The following is a 22289-nucleotide window of genomic DNA, read 5'->3' as shown; positions in this document are numbered from 1 at the left end:
TAGTCAAGGTAATTTATACATGTAGGTAGGGGTAAAGTGACCATGCATAGATAATAAACAGCGAGTAGCAGCACTGTACAAAACAAATGGAGGAGGGGGTGTCAATGTATACAGTCCAGTGGCCATTTGATTAATTGTTCATCAGTCTCATGGCTTGGAGGTAGAAGCTGTTAAGGAGCTTTTTGGACCTAGACTTGGTGCTCCGGTTCGGCTTACCATGCGGTAGCAGAGAGAACAGACTGACTTGGGTGACTGAAGTCTTTGAGAATTTTTTGGGCCTTCCTCTGATACCGCCCAGTATATAGATCCTGGATGGCAGGAAGCTTGGACCCAGTGACGTACTGGGCCGTACGTACTACCCTCTGTAGCGCCTTACGGTCAGATGCCGAGGAGTTGCCATACTAGGCAGTGATACAACCGGTCAGGATGCTCTCGATGGTGCAGCTGTATAACTTTTTGAAAATCTGGGGACTCATGTCAACATTTTCTCAGTCTCATGAGGGGGGAAAGGTGTTGTCGTGCCCTCTTAATGACTGTCTTGGTGTGTTTGGACCATGACGTGTTGTTGCCTACCCTTAACACCTGGGGGCGGCCCGTCAGGAGGTCCAGGATCCAGTTGCAGAGGGAGGTGTTTAGTCCCAAGCTAAGTGATGAGCTTTGTGGGCACTTTGGTGTTGAACGCTGAGCTGCAGTCAATGGACAGCATTCTCACATAGGTGTTCCTTTTGTCCAGGTGGGAAAAGGAAGTGTGGAGTGTGATTGAGATTGCGTCATCTGTGGATCTGTTGGGGCGGTAGGCAAATTAGAGTGGGTCTACGGTTTCTGGGAGGATGCTGTTTTTGTGAGCCGTAACTAGCCTTTCAAAGCACTTCATGGCTACCGATGTGAGTGCTACGGGGCGCTAGTCATTTAGGCAGGTTACTTTCGCTTCCTTGGGCACAGGGACTATGGTTGTCTGCATGAAACATGTAGGTATTACAGACTCGGTCAGGGAGAGGTTGAAATTGTCAGTGAAGACACTTGCCAGTTGGTCCGCGCATGCTTTAAGTACATGTCCTGGTAATCCGTTTGGCCCCGCGGCTTTGTGAATGTTGACCTGTTTAAAGGTCTTGCTCACACCGGCTACCGACACAGTCGTCAAGAGCAGCTGATGCTCTCATGCATGCTTCAGTGTTGCTTGCCACGAAGCGAGCATAAAAGGCATTTAGCTCGTCTGGTAGGCTCGCGTCACTGGGCAGCTCACGACTGGGGTTTCCTTTGTAGTCTGTAATAGTTTTCAAGCCCTGCCACATCCGACGAACGTCAGTGCAGGTGTGGTAGGATTCAATCTTAACCTCTTTCAGCTAGGGGACACTATTTTTATGTTTGGAAAAATAACGTTCCCAAGGTAAATTATATAATTCACCAAGGGTTAATATAATCCACCAAGGGTTAATATAATCCACCAAGGGTTAATATAATCCACCAAGGGTTAATATAATCCACCAAGGGTTAATATAATCCACCAAGGGTTAATATAATCCACCAAGGGTTAATATAATCCACCAAGGGTGAATATAATCCACCAAGGGTTAATATAATCCACCAAGGGTTAATATAATCCACCAAGGGTTAATATAATCCACCAAGGGTTAATATAATCCACCAAGGGTTAATATAATTCACCAAGGGTTAATATAATTCACCAAGGGTTAATATAATCCACCAAGGGTTAATATAATCCACCAAGGGTTAATATAATTCACCAAGGGTTAATATAATTCACCAAGGGTTAATATAATCCACCAAGGGTTAATATAATCCACCAAGGGTTAATATAATCCACCAAGGGTTAATATAATCCACCAAGGGTTAATATAATTCACCAAGGGTTAGTATAAAAGGGTTAATATAATCCACCAAGGGTTAATATAATCCACCAAGGGTTAATATAATTCACCAAGGGTTAATATAATCCACCAAGGGTTAATATAATCCACCAAGGGTCAATATAATTCACCAATACATTTCTTGATACTCCAGAAAGTATTGCCATTAGGTTGTAAATTTACATTTTACATTTTAGTCATTTAGCAGACGCTCTTATCCAGAGCGACTTACAGTAGAGTGCATACATTTTATTACATTTTTACATACTGAGACAAGGATATCCCTACCGGCCAAACCCTCCCTAACCCGGACGACGCTATGCCAATTGTGCGTCGCCCCACGGACCTCCCGGTTGCGGCCGGCTGCGACAGAGCCTGGGCGCGAACTCAGCCCAGCCTGGGCGCGAACCCAGAGACTCTGGTGGCGCAGCTAGCACTGCGATGCAGTGCCCTAGACCACTGCGCCACCCGGGAGGCTAAATCACAGCTGGCCTGGTACATCGTCTGCTGCCTCCATTAAGCTCTTGTTCAGTTTCAATGTCTCAATGTTTTGGACAAACACGGATGAATGTAACTAAGGCTGGGAAAGTCAAGAAAATCTAATTAGCAATGGAGTCAGTCATACCATGGCTAGTAAGCTAGCGTATCTAGCAGCGAGCTAAAAACAGCTAGCTGCTAGGAAGATGTAATGTCATTTCAGGAGTGGGTGAGTGACTGAAATTTTCCAACTCATATTTCTTCCTCTCCTCTCCTCTCTCCCCTTCTCTTCTCTCCTCTCATATCCTCTCTCCTCTCCTCTTCTCTCTCTCTGCCGCCTATCCTCTCATTTCTCCTTCTCTCCTCTCCTCTCTCCTCCTCTCCTCTTCTCTCTCCTCCCCTCCTCTCCTCTTCTTTTCTCTCCTCTCTCCTCCTCTCATCTCCTCTCTTCTCTCCTCTTCTTTTTCTCTGTTTCCCTCCCTCTCCTTCTGTCAGATCATCTCAGTATAAAGACCAGTTATGACCCATCTGTCATAAGGACTTGGCTACATACAAGTGCCATAACAGCCACAACAACAGTTAGCTGTTATATCTTTCTTATGACCATAAACATAGAATGTCCCTTCTATTGGTATGCCTATGACACCATTATGCAGACCAATGACACCATTATGCAGAACTATGACACCCTTATGCAGACCTATGACACCATTATGCAGACATATTACACCATTATGCAGACCTATGACACCATTATGCAGACCTATGACACCATTATGCAGACATGTGACACCATTATGCAAATCGATGACACCATTATGCAGACATATGACACCATTATGCAAACCTATACCACCATTATGCAGATATATGACACCTTTATGCAGACATATGGCACCATTATGCAAATTGATGACACCATTATGCAGACCTATGACACCATTATGCAAACATATTCCACCATTATGCAGATATATGACACCATTATGCAGACATATGACACCATTATGCAGACATATGCCACCATTATGCAGGCCTATGACACCATTATGCAGCCCTATGCCACCATTAGGCAGTCCTTCTATTTGACTAGGGCCCTGCGTTTTCCTGGAAAGACTATTGGACATAGCTATTGCTCTGCTAGGTCCAAGTTGGGTTATCAGAAAACACTCCGATTTAAAAAGAGTGAAAAAAGAAACAGATAATACTGGTCTGAAAAGAGAAAGCCCATGGGGATTCAGGCTAGTTATCACTTGTCTTGGCACTAGTTTAAAGCCGAGCAGTTCAGATACATCCTGTAGTACCTGTCTCATACTGAGTGGATTTCTCAGAGTGTCGGTGCAGCAGCTAATAGCCTGCTGTGAGACAGAGGATGTGTCCTTATGGGCCCTGGTCTAAAGTAGTGCACTACTACCCTATAGAACCTGGTCTAAAGTAGTGCACTACTACGCTATAGATCCTGGTCTAAAGTAGTACACTACTACCATATAGACCCTGGTCTAACGTAGTGCACTACTACCCTATAGACCCTGGTCTAAAGTAGTGCACTACTACCCTATAGACCCTGGTCTAAAGTAGTGCACTACTACGCTATAGACCCTGGTCTAAAGTAGTGCACTACTACGCTATAGATCCTGGTCTAAAGTAGTACACTACTACCCTACAGACCCTGGTCTAACGTAGTGCACTACTACCCTATAGACCCTGGTCTAAAGTAGTGCACTACTACCCTATAGACCCTGGTCTAAAGTAGTGCACTACTACCCTATAGACCCTGGTCTAAAGTAGTGCACTACTACCCTATAGACCCTGGTCTAAAGTAGTGCACTACTACCCTACAGACCCTGGTCTAACGTAGTGCACTACTACCCTATAGACCCTGGTCTAAAGTAGTGCACTACTACCCTATAGACCCTGGTCTAAAGTAGTGCACTACTACCCTATAGACCCTGGTCTAAAGTAGTGCACTACTACCCTATAGACCCTGGTCTAAAGTAGTGCACTACTACCCTATAGACCCTGGTCTAAAGTAGTGCACTACTACCTTATCTGCATGGTAATTAACTACCTACCACCGTTTTTATTGGAGTCCCCAGTGGACGCACACACACACACACACACACACACACACACACACACACAAACACACACACACACACACACACACACACACACACACACACACACACACACACACAGACACAGACACAGACACAGACACAGACACAGACACACACACACACAGACACAGACACAGACACAGACACAGACACAGACACACACACACACACACACACACAGACACAGACACAGACACAGACACAGACACAGACACAGACACACACACACACACACACACACACACACACACACACACACACACACACACACACACACACACACACACACTGTCCAAATGTGGTTAACTTTTACCGCCTCTCAACCCCGTATCCGGGATCACCCCCCACCCCCCCCACACTGATTAGCATCGCTAGCATAGCTTCACAAGTAAATAGTAGCATCTAAATATCATTAAATCACAAGTCCAAGACACCAGATGAAAGATACAGATCTTGTGAATAAACCCATCATTTCTGTTTTTTAAAATGTTTTACAGGGAAGACACAATATGTAAATCTATTAGCTAACCACGTTAGCAAAATACACCATCTTTCTTTGTCCACCATTTTCTCTCTCCACCACTAGCTATCACCAATTCGGCTAAACTAAGATATTGATAGCAACAAACCAAGACAAAAACTCATCAGATGACAGTCTGATAACATATTTATGGTATAGGATAGGTGTTGTTAGAAAAAAGTGCATATTTCAGGTAGAAATCACAGTTTACAATTGCACCGACCATCACAAATCGACTAGAATTACTAGATAGAGCAACGTGTATGACCAATTTACTCATCATAAAACATTTCATAAAAATAGACAAAGCATAGCAATGGAAAGACACAGTTCTTGTGATTTCAGACCATATTTCAGATTTTCTAAGCGTTTTTCAGCGAAAACACAATAAATCGATAAGTTAGCATACCACATGTGAAAACGTTAGTAGAGTATGAATTCAAGGCAAAGGGAGCTATAACGTTATCATCGCCAAAATATATTAATTTTTTCACTAACCTTCTCAGAATTCTTCCGATGACACTCCTGTAACATCATTTTACAACATACATATACAGTTTGTTCGAAAAGGTGCATATTTAGCCATACAAAACCGTGGTTATACAATGGAAATAGTCACAACTCAAGCATCAAAATGAGGGACGTCAGCTTTCAGAGTGATCTAGTTTAATCGAAAGCTAATCATATACTTGACTAAAAAATACAGAGTTGACAGGAATCGAAAGACAAATTAGTTCTTAATGCAACCGCTGACTTACATTTTTAAAATTATCCTTACTTTTCAATACAGGGTTCGCCAAGTGAAGCTATACCAAACAAAATGGCGAAATATGCGTTTAAAATATTTCGACAGAACAACGATTTATCATATTAAATATTGCTTACTTTGAGCTGTTCTTCCATCAGATTCTTGGGCAATGTATTCTTTCTTGGGTTTAATCTTCTTTTGGTCGAAAGATGTCCTTTGTCCGTCTAAATGCCCGCTAACGTTCGACCGGGACCCCGAAATGTGCCCGGTGCTTCACATAGAAATGCATCAAAATCGCACTAAACGGATATAAATTGCTATAAAACGGTTTAAATTAACTACCTTATGATGTTTCTAAGTCCTATATCGAATTAAATTACAGACGGATACATTTTACGTTGATAACCGAGCCTTTGAAAATGGCATCCGGAGGTGTCTTCCTGCGTAAAGGCGAGCGTCGAAAGGGGGGCTACCCTCACTCCTTGGTCCTTTATAACCTCTGAGAGCTACGCAGAAGGCCCATTCCACTTCTCATTGGTTACTGACATCCAGGGGAAGGCGGGTGCAGTTCGTGTCGTTCCATAGGATATACACAGACTTTTAAAACTGATCTGAAATCAGAGCTTCGCTCTCAGACCTTTCACTGTCTGTCATGGATTTCGCTGTAGAAAGAGTTCTGGGTCACCCACAGACATCATTCCAACTTTGTATGAAACTAGAAAGTGTTTTCTATCCAATAGAATTAATAATATGCATATTGTACGAGCAAGAATTGAGTACTAGGCAGTTTAATTTGGAGACGACAAAATGCTAATTCGGAACAGCACCCCCTGTAGTCGCAAGAAGTTAAGGTCCCATAGGTTACTATAGCTTCTGTTCTCTGTACTCTATGCTGTCCTAAATGTGGATATCTCAGAAAGGATTCACAAAGAAGTATGTGTGTGTGTGTGTGTGTGTGTGTGTGTGTGTGTGTGTGTGTGTGTGTGTGTGTGTGTGTGTGTGTGTGTGTGTGTGTGTGTGTGTGTGTGTGTGTGTGTGTGTGTGTGTGTGTGTGTGTGTGTGTGTGTGTGTGTCTAGATTAGTGGTTTCACTTCTCTAATTCACTACATTAAGGGCAACCCAGCTCCAAACACGTTCAGACAGGACAGCAGGATCAGGTTCAATTCCATTTCAATTCCAGTCCATTCAGAAAGTAAACCAACATTCCAATTCCATATGTTCCTCATTTGAAAAGCATTGAAGAGAATTAGAATTAGAATGTCAGTGTACTTGTTGAATTGTCTGGAATTGGAATGGAATTAAGCCCAACCTTGATGGCTAGAGCTGTACTACAGCCTTTTATAACACAGGCAGTTTCTCTGTAAACCCACAAGCTTCACCTGTTCCCCTATAATCACTACACACACGGATACTAATGTACTCATTTAGAGATAGGCCTGTATAGCCTATATATAGGTGTGTTAAAGACTTGTCATGGCAAAGACAGTGTACTGTAGGAAACCACAAGATTCATTTAAAAGACAAACATTTACACAAATAACCAGAGAGCAGAGTTGGTCGAATGAGGTACATGACATATGGTGTAATCTCCTCAAAAGTCTGTGTCAAATCAAATCAAATTGTATTTTTCACATACCCATGGTTAGCAGATGTTATTGGTCACATACACATGGTTAGCAGATGTTATTGCGAGTGTAGCGAAATGCTTGTGCTTCTAGTTCCAACAGTGCAGTAATATCTAACAAGTAATACACACAAATACACACAAATCTAAAGGGGTGAATGAGAATATGTACAAATAAATATATGGATGAGCGATGGCCGAGCGGAATAGGCAAGATGCAATAGATGGTATAAAATACAGAATATACATATGATATGAGTAATGTTAGATATGAAAACATTGTTTAAAGTGACTAGTGATTGGGTCTCAATGTAGGCAGTAGCCTCTCTGAGTTAGTGTTGGCTGTTTAGCAGTCTGATGGCCTTGAGATAGAAGCTGTTTTTCAGTCTCTCGGTCCCAGCTTTGATGCAGCTGTACTGACCTCGCCTTCTGAATGATAGCGGGGTGAACAGGCAATGGCTCGGGTGGTTGATGTCCTTGATGATCTTTATGGCCTTCCTGTGACATTGGGTGGTGTAGGTGTCCTGGAGGGCAGGTAGTTTGCCCCAGTGATGCGTTGTGCAGACCTCACTACCCTCTGGAGAGCCTTGCGGTTGAGGGCGGTGCAGTTGCCGTACCAGGCTGATACAGCCCGACAGGATGCTCTCGATTGTGCATCTGTAAAAGATTGTCAGGGTTTTGGGTGACAAACCGAATGTCTTCAGCCTCCTGAGGTTGAAGAGGTGCTGCTGCTCCTTCTTCACAACGCTGTCTGTGTGGGTGGACCAATTCAGTTTGTCTGGGATGTGTACGCCAAGGAACTTAAAACTTTCCACCTTCTCCACTCTTGTCCCTTCGATATGGATAGGGTTGTGCTCCCTCTGTTGTTTCCTGAAATCCATGATCATCTGCTTTGTTTTGTTGACGTTGAGTGAGAGGTTATTTTCCTGACACCACACTCCGAGTACCCTCACCTCCTCCCTGTAGGCTGTCTCGTCGTTGTTGGTTATCAAGCCCACTAGGCGTGCATGGCCAGGTGAACAGGGAGTACAGGAGAGGGCTGAGCACGCACCCTTGTGGGGCCCCAGTGTTGAGGGTCAGCGAAGTGGAGGTGTTGTTTCCTACCTTCACCACCTGGGGGCGGCCCGTCAGAAAGTCCAGGACCCAATTGCACAGGGCGGGGTTGAGACCCAGGGCCTCCAGCTTGATGATGAACTTGGAGGATACTATGGTGTTGGATGCTGAGCTGTAGTCAATGAACAGCATTCTTACATAGGTATTCCTCTTGTCCAGATGGGATAGGGCAGTGTGCAGTGTGATGGCGATTGCGTGGTCTGTGGGTCTGTTGGGGCAGTATGCAAACTGAAGTAGGTCTAGGGTGGCCGGTAAGGTGGAGGTGATATGATCCTTGACTAGTCTCTTAAAGCACTTCATGATGACAGAAGTGAGTGCTACGGGACGATAGTCATTTAGTTCAGTTACCTTTGCCTTCTTGGATACAGGATCAATTGTAGCCATCTTGAAGCATGTGGGGACAGCAGACTGGGATAGGGAGCGATTGAATATGTCTGTAAACACACCAGCCAGCTGGTTGGTCTGCGCATGCGCTGAGGACGTGGCTAGGGATGCCGTCTGGATCAGCAGCATTGCGAGGGTTAACACGTTTAAATCTTTTACTCACGTCAGCCATGGAGAAGGAGGGGGGGGGTACAGTCTTTGTTAGCGGGCCGCAACGGTGGCACAGTGTTATCCTCAAAGTGGGCAAAGAAGGTGTTTAGTTTGTCTGGAAGCGTGACGTCGGTGTCCGTGACGTGGCTGGTTTTCTTTTTGTAGTCCGTGGTTACCTGTAGACCCTGCCACATACGTCTTGTGTCTGAGCCGTTGACTTGCGACTCCACCTTGTCCCTGTACTGTCATTTCAATTGTTTGATTGCCTTGCGGAGGAAATAACTACACTGTTTATATTCAGCCATATTCCCAGACGTCTTTCCATGGTTAAATGCAGTGGTTTGCACTTTCAGTTTTGCGCGAATACCACCACCCATCCACGGTTTCTGGTTAGGGTAGGTTTTAATAGTCACAGTGGGAACAACATATCCAATACACGTCTTAATAAACGCACTCACCGAGTCAACGTATAGGTCAATGTTGTTCTCTGAGTCAGCGTATAGGTCGTTGTTGTTCTCTGAGTCAGCGTATAGGTCGATGTTGTTCTCTGAGTCAGCGTATAGGTCGTTGTTGTTCTCTGAGTCAGCGTATAGGTTGATGTTGTTCTCTGAGTCAGCGTATAGGTCGATGTTGTTCTCTGAGTCAGCGTATAGGTCGATGTTGTTGTTCTGAGTCAGCGTATAGGTCGATGTTGTTCTCTGAGTCAGCGTATAGGTCGATGTTGTTCTCTGAGTCAACGTATAGGTCGATGTTGTTCTCTGAGTCAGCGTATAGGTCGTTGTTGTTCTCTGAGTCAGCGTATAGGTCGATGTTGTTCTCTGAGTCAGCGTATAGGTCGATGTTGTTCTCTGAGTCAGCGTATAGGTCGATGTTGTTCTCTGAGTCAGCGTATAGGTCGATGTTGTTCTCTGAGTCAGCGTATAGGTCGTTGTTGTTCTCTGAGTCAGCGTATAGGTCGATGTTGTTCTCTGAGTCAGCGTATAGGTCGTTGTTGTTCTCTGAGTCAGCGTATAGGTCGATGTTGTTCTCTGAGTCAGCGTATAGGTCGATGTTGTTCTCTGAGTCAGCGTATAGGCCGTTGTTGTTCTCTGAGTCAGCGTATAGGTCGATGTTGTTCTCTGAGTCAGCGTATAGGTCGATGTTGTTCTCTGAGTCAGCGTATAGGTCGATGTTGTTCTCTGAGTCAGCGTATAGGTCGTTGTTGTTTTCTGAGTCAGCGTATAGGTTGATGTTGTTCTCTGAGTCAGCGTATAGGTCGATGTTGTTCCCTGAGTCAGCGTATAGGTCGATGTTGTTCTCTGAGTCAGCGTATAGGTCGATGTTGTTCTCTGAGTCAGCGTATAGGTCGATGTTGTTCTCTGAGGCTGACCGGAACATATTCCAGTCCACGTGATCAAAACAATCTTGAAGCGTGGCTTCCGGTTGGTCAGACCAGCGTTGAATGGTTCTCGTCACTGGTACATCCTGTTTGAGTTTCTGCCTATAAGACGGTAGGAGCAAGATGGCGTCGTGATCGGACTTGCCGAAAGGAGGGCGGGGGAGGGCATTGTATGCATCACGGAAGTTAGAGTAGCAGTGGTCAAGGTTATTACCACCGCGCGTAGTGCAATCAATATGCTGGTAGAATTTAGGTAGCCTTGTTCTCAAATTTTTATTGTTAAAATCCTCAGCTACAATAAATGCAGCCTCAGGATATGTGGTTTCCAGTTTGCATAGAGTCCAATGAAGTTCCTATAGGGCCGTCTTGGTGTCTGCTTGAGGGGGAATGGCCACAGCTGTGACTATAACTGACGAGAATTCTCTTGGTAGGTAAAATGGCCGGCAATTGATTATAAGGAAATATAGGTTGGGTGAGCAGAAGAACTTGAGTTCCTGTATGTTGTTATGATTACACCATGAGTCGTTCATCATAAAGCATACACCCCCGCCCTTCCTCTTCCCAGAGAGGTGTTTATCTCTGTCGGCGCGATGCATGGAGAAGCCCGGTGGCTGAACCGATTCCGACAACATATCCCGAGAGAGCCATGTTTCTGTGAAGCAGAGAATGTTACAATCTCTGATGTCTCTCTGGAAGGCAACCCTTGCTCGATTTTCGTCTACCTTGTTGTCAAGAGACTGGATATTGATTAGTAGTATACTCGGGAGCGGTGGGCGATGTGCCCGTCTACGAAGCCTGACCAGGAGGCCGCTCCGTCTGCCCATTCTGCGACGCCGTTGTCTTGGGTCGACTACTGGAATTAGATCCCATGTCCAGGGTGGAGGTCTGAACAGAGGATCCGCTTCGGGGAAGATGTATTCCTGGTCGTAATGTTAGTGAGTCGACATCGCTCTTATATCCAATAGTTCTTCCCGGCTGTATGTAATCAGACTTAAGATTTCCTGGGGTAATAATGTAGGAAATAATACATTTAAAAAAAACAAAATACTGCATAGTTTCCTAAGAACTTGAAGCGAGGCGACCATCTCTGTTGGCGCGATCATAGCCGTGTGTGTTAATGTGTGTGTGTGTCTGAGTGTGTGTTTGTATGTGTGTTTGTGTGTATGAGTGTTTGTGTGTATGAGTGTGTGTGTGTGTGTGTGTGTGTGTGTGTGTGTGTGTGTGTGTGTGTGTGTGTGTGTGCGTGTGTGTGTGTGTGTGTGTGTGTGTGTTACAAAGGTTTGTTATCTAACTGTTTTAATTAATTACAGTGAGGTACCATGTAATTTGATACTGAATTGATCTGCTTTTGATTAGAGAGACAAAGCTGAAGGGTGGAAGAACACTAAAAAAGACGAGAGAAAATTACAGAGAGTGGAAACGGGTTGCCATAATTAAACTAGAGAGAGAGAGAGATGGAGAGAGATGGAGCAAATCACAGTCTACTTGAACAGAGCAATACTCAATCATGAGGCATCAACGAAAACTGAATAATATTAAGAAATGCTATATAGTGGAAGGGAAGTAGAGTAGAAACCTAACAAAAAACTATTAGGCAACAACAAATTCAATCCCCTTTAAGACAACTTCCTGGACAAACGTTCCATTGTAATAGTGAAGGTGTAAACTTGGCAGTAGAAAACCTAAATAGTACTTTTGACCTCTCAGCTTCCCTATCGAAATAAAACACTTCAAGCAGACAACTTAAGAAAATTAACAACAATTACAAATGGTTTTGATCTTTTCTGGATTTTGATAATTAGCGGGTATTGGCCTAATTCTGCTTTGCATGCATTATTGGGCTCTGTTCACAAAACAAATAGACCCCACCGAGCCCCAGGACAGCAACACAATTAGACCAAACCAAATCACGAGAAAACAAAAAGATAATTTCTTGACACATTGGAATGAATTAACAAAAAAACAGAGCAAACTAGAATGCTTGTCACGTTCCTGACCTTATTTTCCTTTGTTTTGTTTTTGTTTAGTTGGTCAGGACGTGAGCTGGGTGGGCATTCTATGTTATGTGTTTCTATGTTGGGTTCATTGTTATTAGCCTGATATGGTTCTCAATCAGGGGCAGGTGTTTTACGTTTCCTCTGATTGAGAACCATATTAAGGTAGGCTGGTCTCACTGTTCGTTTGTGGGTGATTGTTCCTGTGTCAGTGTTTGTGCCGTTCGTTCGTGTTTTCCTTCCTGTTCGTGTGTTCCTTCCTGTTCGTGCGTTCATGTTATATGTTCTCAAGTTCAGGTCTGTTAACGTCGTTTATTGTTTTGTAGTTTATCAAGTGTTTTTTCGTGTTCGTCTTTCTTTAATTAAACAAGTATGTATTCAAACCACGCTGCGTTTTGGTCCGATCCGTGCTCCTCTTCAGACGAGGAGGAGGACGAGCGTTACAATGCTATTTGGCCCTAAACAGAGAGTACACAGTGGCAGAAACCCTGACCACTCCGACTGACCCAAAATTAAGGAGATCTTTGACTATGTACAGACTCAGTGAGCATAGCCTCGCTATTGAGAAAGGCCGCCGTAGGCAGACCTGGCTCTCAAGAGAAGACTGGCTATGTGCTGACTGCCCACAAAAAAGAGGCTGAAAAATGGCAAAGAAAGGCAAACGACAAAGTTGGCAAATACTTTGAGAAGTTAGACGAGAAGGAGATGAAAACTTTGTGAGGTGGAATTGAGGTCTAGAAATGGTGCTTAACAAGTTGAAAGTGACGCACCGTGAGTCCCAAACCGTTCCTGGCACCAGTGCAGCTGCATTTTGAATTCACATGGAATTGTATACATTTTTTTCAGAGATCTTTATATAAGGACGAGATGCTCATGTCTATGACTTAACAATGGGAGTCGTTGTCCCGAAGGCGTGAAGGCAGGTGACAAGCTTAGGTCCAAAATAAACCCATAGAAATCTATTCCTTTGGACATGTCGCGCCCTGACCTTAGAGAGCCTTTTAATGTCTCTATTTGGTTTGGTCAGGGTGTGATTTGGGGTGGGCATTCTATGTTTTGTGTTTCTATGATTTTGTATTTTTATGTTTTGGCAGGGTGTGGTTCTCAATCAGGGACAGCTGTCTATCGTTGTCTCTGATTGGGAACCATACTTAGGTAGCCTTTTTTCCCCCACCTGTCTTTGTGCTAGATTAGTGGTTTCACTTCTCTAATTCACTACATTAAGGGCAACCCAGCTCCAAACACGTTCAGACAGGACAGCAGGATCAGGTTCAATTCCATTTCAATTCCAGTCCATTCAGAAAGTAAACCAACATTCCAATTCCATATGTTCCTCATTTGAAAAGCATTGAAGGAATTAGAATTAGAATGTCAGTGTACTTGTTGATTGTCTGGAATTGGAATGGAATTAAGCCCAACCTTGATGGCTAGAGCTGTACTACAGCCTTTTATAACACGCAGTTTCTCTGTAAACCCACAAGCTTCACCTGTTCCCCTATAATCACTACACACCGGATACTAATGTACTCATTTAGAGATAGGCCTGTATAGCCTTATATAAGGTGTGTTAAAGACTTGTCAGGGCAAAGACAGTGTACTGTAGGAAACCACAGATTCATTTAAAAGACAAACATTTACACAAATAACCAGAGAGCAGAGTTTGGTCGAATGAGGTACATGCACATATGGTGTAATCTCCTCAAAAGTCTGTGTCAAATCAAATCAAATTGTATTTTTCACATACCCATGGTTAGCAGATGTTTATTGGTCACATACACATGTTTTAGCAGATTTTATTGCGAGTGTACGAAATGCTTGTGCTTCTAGTTCCAACAGTGCAGTAATATCTAACAAGTATACTCCACAAATACACACAAATCTAAAGGGGTGAATGAAATATGTAAATAAATATATGGTGAGCGATGGCCGAGCGGAATAGGCAAGATGCAATAGATGGTATAAAATACAGAATATACATATGATATGAGTAATGTTAGATATGAAAACATTGTTTAAAGTGACTAGTGATTGGGTCTCAATTATGGCAGTAGCCTCTCTGAGTTATGTTGGCTGTTTACAGTCTGATGGCCTTGAGATAGAAGCTGTTTTTCAGTCTCTCGGTCCCAGCTTTGATGCAGCTGTACTGACCTCGCCTTCTGAATGATAGCGGGGTGAACAGGCAATGGCTGTGGTTGATGTCCTTGATGATCTTTATGGCCTTCCTGTGACATTGGGTGTGTAGTGTCCTGGAGGGCAGGTAGTTTGCCCCAGTGATGCGTTGTGCAGACCTCACTACCCTCTGGAGAGCCTTGCGGTTGAGGGCGGTGCAGTTGCCGTACCAGGCTGATACAGCCCGACAGATGCTCTCTCGATTGTGCATCTGTAAAAGATTTTCAGGTTTTGGGTGCACAACCGAATGTCTCAGCCTCCTGAGGTTGAAGAGGTGCTGCTGCTCCTTCTTCACAACGCTGTCTGTGTGGGTGGACCAATTCAGTTTTGTCTGGATTGTACGCCAAGGAATTTAAAACTTTCCACCTTCTCCACTCTTGTCCCTTCGATATGGATAGGGTTGTGCTCCCTCTGTTGTTTCCTGAAATCCATGATCATCTGCTTTGTTTTGTTGACGTTGAGTGAGAGGTTATTTTCCTGACACCACACTCCGAGTACCCTCACCTCCTCCCGTAGCTGTCTCGTCGTTGTTGGTTATCAAGCCCACTAGGCGTGCATGGCCAGTGAACAGGGAGTACAGGAGAGGGTGAGCACGCACCCTTGTGGGGCCCCAGTGTTGAGGGTCAGCGAAGTGAGGTGTTGTTTCCTACCTTCACCCACCTGGGGGCGGCCCGTCAGAAAGTCCAGGACCCATTGCACAGGGCGGGGTTGAGACCCAGGGCCTCCAGCTTGATGATGAACTTGGAGGATACTATGGTGTGTGGATGCTGAGCTGTAGTCAATGAACAGCATTCTTACAGGGTATTCCTCTTGTCCAGATGGGATAGGGCAGTGTGCAGTGTGATGGCGATTGCGTGGTCTGTGGGTCTGTTGGGGCAGTATGCAAACTGAGTGGTCTAGGGTGGCCGGTAAGGTGGGGTGATATGATCCTTGACTAGTCTCTTAAAGCACTTCATGATGACAGAATTGAGTGCTACGGGACGATAGTCATTTAGTTCAGTTACCTTTGCCTTCTTGGATACAGGATCAATTGTAGCCATCTTGAAGCTGTGGGGACAGCAGACTGGGATAGGGAGCGATTGAATATGTCTGTAAACACACCAGCCAGCTGGTTGGTCTGCGCATGCGCTGAGGACGTGGCTAGGGATGCCGTCTGGATCAGCAGCATTGCGAGGGTTAACACGTTTAAATCTTTTACTCACGTCAGCCATGGAGAAGGAGGGGGGGGTACAGTCTTTGTTACGGGCCGCAACGGTGGCACAGTGTTATCCTCAAAGTGGGCAAGAAGGTGTTTAGTTTGTCTGGAAGCGTGACGTCGGTGTCCGTGACGTGGCTGGTTTTTCTTTTGTATTCCGTGGTTACCTGTAGACCCTGCCACATACGTCTTGTGTCTGAGCCGTTGACTGCGACTCCACCTTGTCCCTGTACTGTCATTTCAATTGTTTGATTGCCTTGCGGAGGAAATAACTACACTGTTTATATTCAGCCATATTCCCAGACGTCTTTCCATGGTTAAATGCAGTGGTTTGCACTTTCAGTTTTGCGCGAATACCACCACCCTCACGGTTTCTGGTTAGGGTAGTTTTAATAGTCACAGTGGGAACAACATCTCCAATACACGTCTTAATAAACGCACTCACCGGGCAAAGTATGGTCAATGTTTTTCTCTGAGTCAGGGTATAGGACGATGTTGTTCTCTGAGTCAGCGTATAGGTCGATTGTTCCCTGAGTCAGCGTATAGGTCGATGTTGTTCTCTGAGTCAGCGTTAGGTTGATGTTGTTCTCTGAGTCAGCGTATAGGTCGATGTTGTTCTCTGAGTCAGCGTATAGGTCGATGTTGTTGTTCTGAGTCAGCGTATAGGTCGATGTTGTTCTCTGATCAGCGTATAGGTCGATGTTGTTCTCTGAGTCAACGTATAGGTCGATGTTGTTCTCTGAGTCAGCGTATAGGTCGTTGTTGTTCTCTGAGTCAGCGTATAGGTCATGTTGTTCTCTGAGTCAGCGTATAGGTCGATGTTGTTCTCTGAGTCAGCGTATAGGTCGTGTTGTTCTCTGATTCAGCGTATAGGTCGTTGTTGTTCTCTGAGTCAGCGTATAGGTCGATGTTGTTCTCTGAGTCAGCGTATAGGTCGATGTTGTTCTCTGAGTCAGCGTATAGGTCGTTGTTGTTCTCTGAGTCAGCGTATAGGTCGATGTTGTTCTCTGAGTCAGCGTATAGGTCGATGTTGTTCTCTGAGTCAGCGATATAGGCCGTTGTTGTTCTCTGAGTCAGCGTATAGGTCATGTGTTTCTCTGAGTCAGCGTATAGGTCGATGTTGTTCTCTGAGTCAGCGTATAGGTCGATGTTGTTCTCTGAGTCAGCGATAGGTCGTTGTTGTTTTCTGAGCCAGCGTATAGGTTGATGTTGTTCTCTGAGTCAGCGTATAGGTCGTTGTTGTTCTCTGAGTCAGCGTATAGGTCGATGTTGTTCTCTGAGTCAGCGTATAGGTCGATGTTGTTCTCTGAGTCAGCGTATAGGTCGATGTTGTTCTCTGAGGCTGACCGGAACATATTCCAGTCCACGTGATCAAAACAATCTTGAAGCGTGGCTTCCGGTTGGTCAGACCGCGTTGAATGGTTCTCGTCACTGGTACATCCTGTTTGAGTTTCTGCCTAAAGACGGTAGGAGCAGATGGCGTCGTGATCGGACTTGCCGAAAGGAGCGGGGGAGGGCATTGTATGCATCACGGAAGTTAGAGTAGCAGTGGTCAAGGTTATTACCACCGCGCGTAGTGCAATCAATTGCTGGTAGAATTTAGGTAGCTTGTTCTCAAATTTTTATTGTTAAAATCCTCAGCTACAATAAATGCAGCCTCAGATATGTGGTTTCCAGTTTGCATAGAGTCCAATGAAGTTCCTATAGGGCCGTCTTGGTGTCTGCTTGAGGGGAATGGCCACAGCTGTGACTATAACTGACGAGAATTCTCTTGGTAGGTAAAATGGCCGGCAATTGATTTAAGGAAATATAGGTTGGGTGAGCAGAAAACTTGTTCCTGTATGTTGTTATGATTACACCATGAGTCGTTCATCATAAAGCATACACCCCCGCCCTTCCTCTTCCCGAGAGGTGTTTATCTCTGTCGGCGCGATGCATGGAGAAGCCCGGTGGCTGAACCGATTCCGACAACATATCCCGAGAGAGCCATGTTTCTGTGAAGCAGAGAATGTTACAATCCTCTGTGTGTGTGTGTGTGTGTGTGTGTGTGTGTGTGTGTGTGTGTGTGTGTGTGTGTGTGTGTGTGTGTGTGTGTGTGTGTGTGTGTGTGTGTGTGTGTGTGTGTGTGTGTGTGTGTGTGTGTGTGTGTGTGTGTGTGTGAGAACTGAGTGATTTCTGCTAGGGTTAGGTTTAACATCAGATTTTATAACTTTGTGGCTGGGCCAGCTAGTGATCACTCTGCAGAGCTGCCCCCCCCCCACCCCCCTCCCAGAACAACATTCATGACAATAAATGCCAACTTGCGTGTCACAGACCATCAGGAAGTAGACGTGTGCCAGGAACGCATGTCAGGAAAGGGGGAGGTACGACGGCGAGTGGGTAGGTTAACAGGGAGCTCTTCTTCCCCTAAACAGTAAAGGTCTTCCCCCGACCTCCCTCCCCTATCTCTCTCCAAGAGGCTTCTAAACAAGCTCCTACCCTCAAGCCATAAGACTCCTGAACATCTAGTCAAATGGCTACCCAGACTATTTGCATTGCCCCCCCCCCTACGCTGCTGCTACTCTCTGTTGTTATTATCTATGCATAGTCACTTTACCCCTACCTACATGTACATATTACCTCAATTACCTCGACTAACCGGTACCCCCGCACATTGACTCTGTACCGGTACCCCCTGTATATAGCCTCCACATTGACTCTGTACCGTAACACCCTGTATATAGCCTCCACATTGACTCTGTACCGTAACACCCTGTATATAGCCTCCACATTGACTCTGTACCGGTACCCCCTGTATATAGCCTCCACATTGACTCTGTACCGTAACACCCTGTATATAGCCTCCACATTGACTCTGTACCGTAACACCCTGTATATAGCCTCCACATTGACTCTGTACCGTAACACCCTGTATATAGCCTCCACATTGACTCTGTACCGTAACACCCTGTATATAGCCTCCACATTGACTCTGTACCGTAACACCCTGTATATAGCCTCCACATTGACTCTGTACCGTAACACCCTGTATATAGCCTCCACATTGACTCTGTACCGGTACCCCCTGTATATAGCCTCCACATTGACTCTGTACCGTAACACCCTGTATATAGCCTCCACATTGACTCTGTACCGTAATACCCTGTATATAGTCTCCACATTGACTCTGTACCGTAACACCCTGTATATAGCCTCCACATTGACTCTGTACCGTAACACCCTGTATATAGCCTCCACATTGACTCTGTACCGTAATACCCTGTAAATAGCCTCCACATTGACTCTGTACCGTAATACCCTGTATATAGCCTCCACATTGACTCTGTTCCGTAACACCCTGTATATAGCCTCCACATTGACTCTGTACCGTAACACCCTGTATATAGCCTCCACATTGACTCTGTACAGGTACCCCTTGTATATAGTCTCCACATTGACTCTGTACCGGTACCCCCTGTATATAGCCTCCACATTGACTCTGTACAGGTACACCCTGTTTATAGCCTCCACATTGACTCTGTACTGGTACACCCTGTATATAGCCTCCACATTGACTCTGTACCGTAACACCCTGTATATAGCCTCCACATTGACTCTGTACAGGTACACCCTGTATATAGCCTCCACATTGACTCTGTACCGTAACACCCTGTATATAGCCTCCACATTGACTCTGTACCGTAACACCCTGTATATAGCCTCCACATTGACTCTGTACCGGTACACCCTGTATATAGCCTCCACATTGACTCTGTACCGTAACACCCTGTATATAGCCTCCACATTGACTCTGTACCGTAACACCCTGTATATAGTCTCCACATTGACTCTGTACCGGTACCCCCTGTATACAGCCTCCACATTGACTCTGTACCGGTACCCCCTGTATATAGCCTCCACATTGACTCTGTACCGGTACCCCCTGTATATAGCCTCCACATTGACTCTGTACCGTAACACCCTGTATATAGCCTCCACATTGACTCTGTACCGTAACACCCTGTATATAGCCTCCACATTGACTCTGTACCGGTACCCCCTGTATATAGCCTCCACATTGACTCTGTACCGGTACCCCTGTATATAGCCTCCACATTGACTCTGTACCGTAACACCCTGTATATAGCCTCCACATTGACTCTGTACCGTAACACCCTGTATATAGTCTCCACATTAACTCTGTACCGGTACACCCTGTATATAGCCTCCACATTGACTCTGTACCGTAACACCCTGTATATAGCCTCCACATTGACTCTGTACCGGTACCCCCTGTATATAGCCTCCACATTGACTCTGTACCGTAACACCCTGTATATAGCCTCCACATTGACTCTGTACCGGTACCCCCTGTATATAGCCTCCACATTGACTCTGTACTAGTACCACCTATATATAGCCTCCACATTGACTCTGTACCGGTACCCCCTGTATATAGCCTCCACATTGACTCTGTACCGGTACCCCCTGTATATAGCCTCCACATTGACTCTGTACCGTAACACCCTGTATAGAGCCTCGCTATTATTATTTTACTGCTGCTCTTTAATCATTTTTGTAGGTATTTTCTTAAAACTTCATTGTTGTTTAAGGGCTTGTAATTAAACATTTCACTGTACGGTCTACTACATCTGTTCTCATCTTTCTTCTCCTCTCCTCCCTCTCTTCTCCTCTCTACTCTTCTCCTCCCTCTCTTCTCCTCTCTACTCTTCTCCTCCCTCTCTTCTCCTCCCTCTCTTCTCCTCTCTACCCTTCTCCTCCCTCTCTTCTCCTCTCTACTCTTCTCCTCCCTCTCTTCTCCTCTCTACTCTTCTCCTCCCTCTCTTCTCCTCTCTACTCTTATCCTCCCTCTCTTCTCCTCTCTACTCCTCTCCTCCCTCTCTTCTCCTCTCTACTCTTCTCCTCCCTATATTCTCCTCCCTCTCTTCTCCTCTCTACCCTTCTCCTCCCTCTCTTCTCCTCTCTACTCTTATCCTCCCTCTCTTCTACTCTCTACTCTTCTCCTCCCTCTCTTCTCCTCTCTACTCTTCTCCTCCCTCTCTTCTCCTCTCTACCCTTCTCCTCCCTCTCTTCTCCTCTCTACTCTTCTCTCTCCCTCTCTTTTCCTCCCTCTCTTCTCCTCTCTACTCTTCTCCTCCCTCTCTTCTCCTCTCTACTCTTCTCCTCTCTACTCTTCTCCTCCCTTTCTTTTCCTCCCTCTCTTCTCCTCTCTACTGTTCTCCTCCCTCTCTTCACATCCCTCTCTTTTCCTTCCTCTCTTCTCCTCCCTCTCTTCTCCTCTCTACTGTTCTCCTCCCTCTCTTCACATCCCTCTCTTTTCCTTCCTCTCTTCTCCTCCCTCTCTTCTCCTCTCTACTGTTCTCCTCCCTCTCTCCACATCCCTCTCTTTTCCTTCCTCTCTTCACCTCCCTCTCTTATCTTCCCTCTCTTCTACTCCCTCTCTTCTCCTCCCTCTCTTCAACTCCCTCTAAAGAAAATAATGAACGCGGGAGATAAGAGAAATTACATCAAAATGATAGTGAGAGAGATGGAGAGAAAGAGAAAGAGAAAGAGAGAGAGAGAGTGTGACAAAATCTCTGACCTAGCAGGAATGGTGAGAGATTCCAAGCGGAGGAAGGAGGGAACAAGTAAGAAACAGAAGTGTATCACGTACAGTATTACCCAACAAGGAGAAGAGAAAGAGAGAGTAGACTCAGGACATAGGAAGGAAGGAAGGAGGAGATGGAGCGGTATTATTAACCAGACATGTGAGAGAAAACATGAGCGATGGAAAGTGAGGAAGAGTGATCATCCAAGACCGAGTACGAACAACAACCTCATCAATAAGAATAATGTACCGTGTTTGACTGTGATTTCTCCCACCTTTCTGGTTGAGCAACAGGACTCTTCTCCTACAGTAGCTCCACTGCCCCAAAATGGCCGCAAACAACTCAAAAAAACAACCAGTTGAAACCAGTGAAACCACAGTGAAACTGACCTTGCTGGTTGAGCTGCAGGGTACTCTTGCTCCACTGCGACAGTCCCACAATGGCCACCATCTTAGCTCCAAGGCTGGATCGTCTCTTCTTGTTCCCGGTCAGCGTTCCCGCCTCTCCCGGCCCACCACCACTGCCGGGACTCTTCTCCAGGCTGTATACAGCTCCCGAGATACTGGAGGACCGGACCACGTTCCCCACCGCCGCCACCCTCATCACGGAGAGACCGGACATACCGCCGTGGCCGGGACTGGGCACCTCGACAGAGCTGCTAAGCATCATGGCTACCGGGCAGGTGGAGGCCAGCCAATGGGCTGGCGATGGAAAGGACTGGGATTGGGGGGGGAGAGAGGAGGTTAGACATTATGTAGGAGAGGCTGGAACAGAGGGGGAGAGAGGAGGCTAGAGGCTGGAGCAGAGGGGGGAGAGGAGGTTAGACATTATGTAGGAGAGGCTGGAACAGAGGGGGAGAGAGGAGGCTAGAGGCTGGAGCAGAGGGGGGAGAGGAGGTTAGACATTATGTAGGAGAGGCTGGAACAGAGGGGGAGAGAGGAGGTTAGAGGCTGGAGCAGAG

General features: G+C 45.6%; 1 protein-coding gene across 1 annotated transcript in view; it reads right to left on the bottom strand.

The window, feature by feature from the left end:
- The window catches only part of rims3 (regulating synaptic membrane exocytosis 3), a 48926-nt gene extending 26932 nt beyond the window's left edge, over positions 1-21994 (bottom strand). Inside the window, exon 1 of the mRNA XM_038987797.1 lies at positions 21718-21994. Within this exon, the coding sequence (XP_038843725.1) occupies positions 21718-21994 (277 nt within the window). The remainder of the gene's footprint in view (positions 1-21717) is intronic.
- Between the last annotated feature and the right edge of the window lie 295 nt (positions 21995-22289).

The sequence above is a fragment of the Salvelinus namaycush genome, unplaced genomic scaffold (assembly GCF_016432855.1).
Source record: "Salvelinus namaycush isolate Seneca unplaced genomic scaffold, SaNama_1.0 Scaffold857, whole genome shotgun sequence".
NCBI lineage: Eukaryota > Metazoa > Chordata > Actinopteri > Salmoniformes > Salmonidae > Salvelinus > Salvelinus namaycush.
Note: the sequence above shows the minus strand (reverse complement) of the source record. Positions and strands in the feature narration are given on the sequence as shown.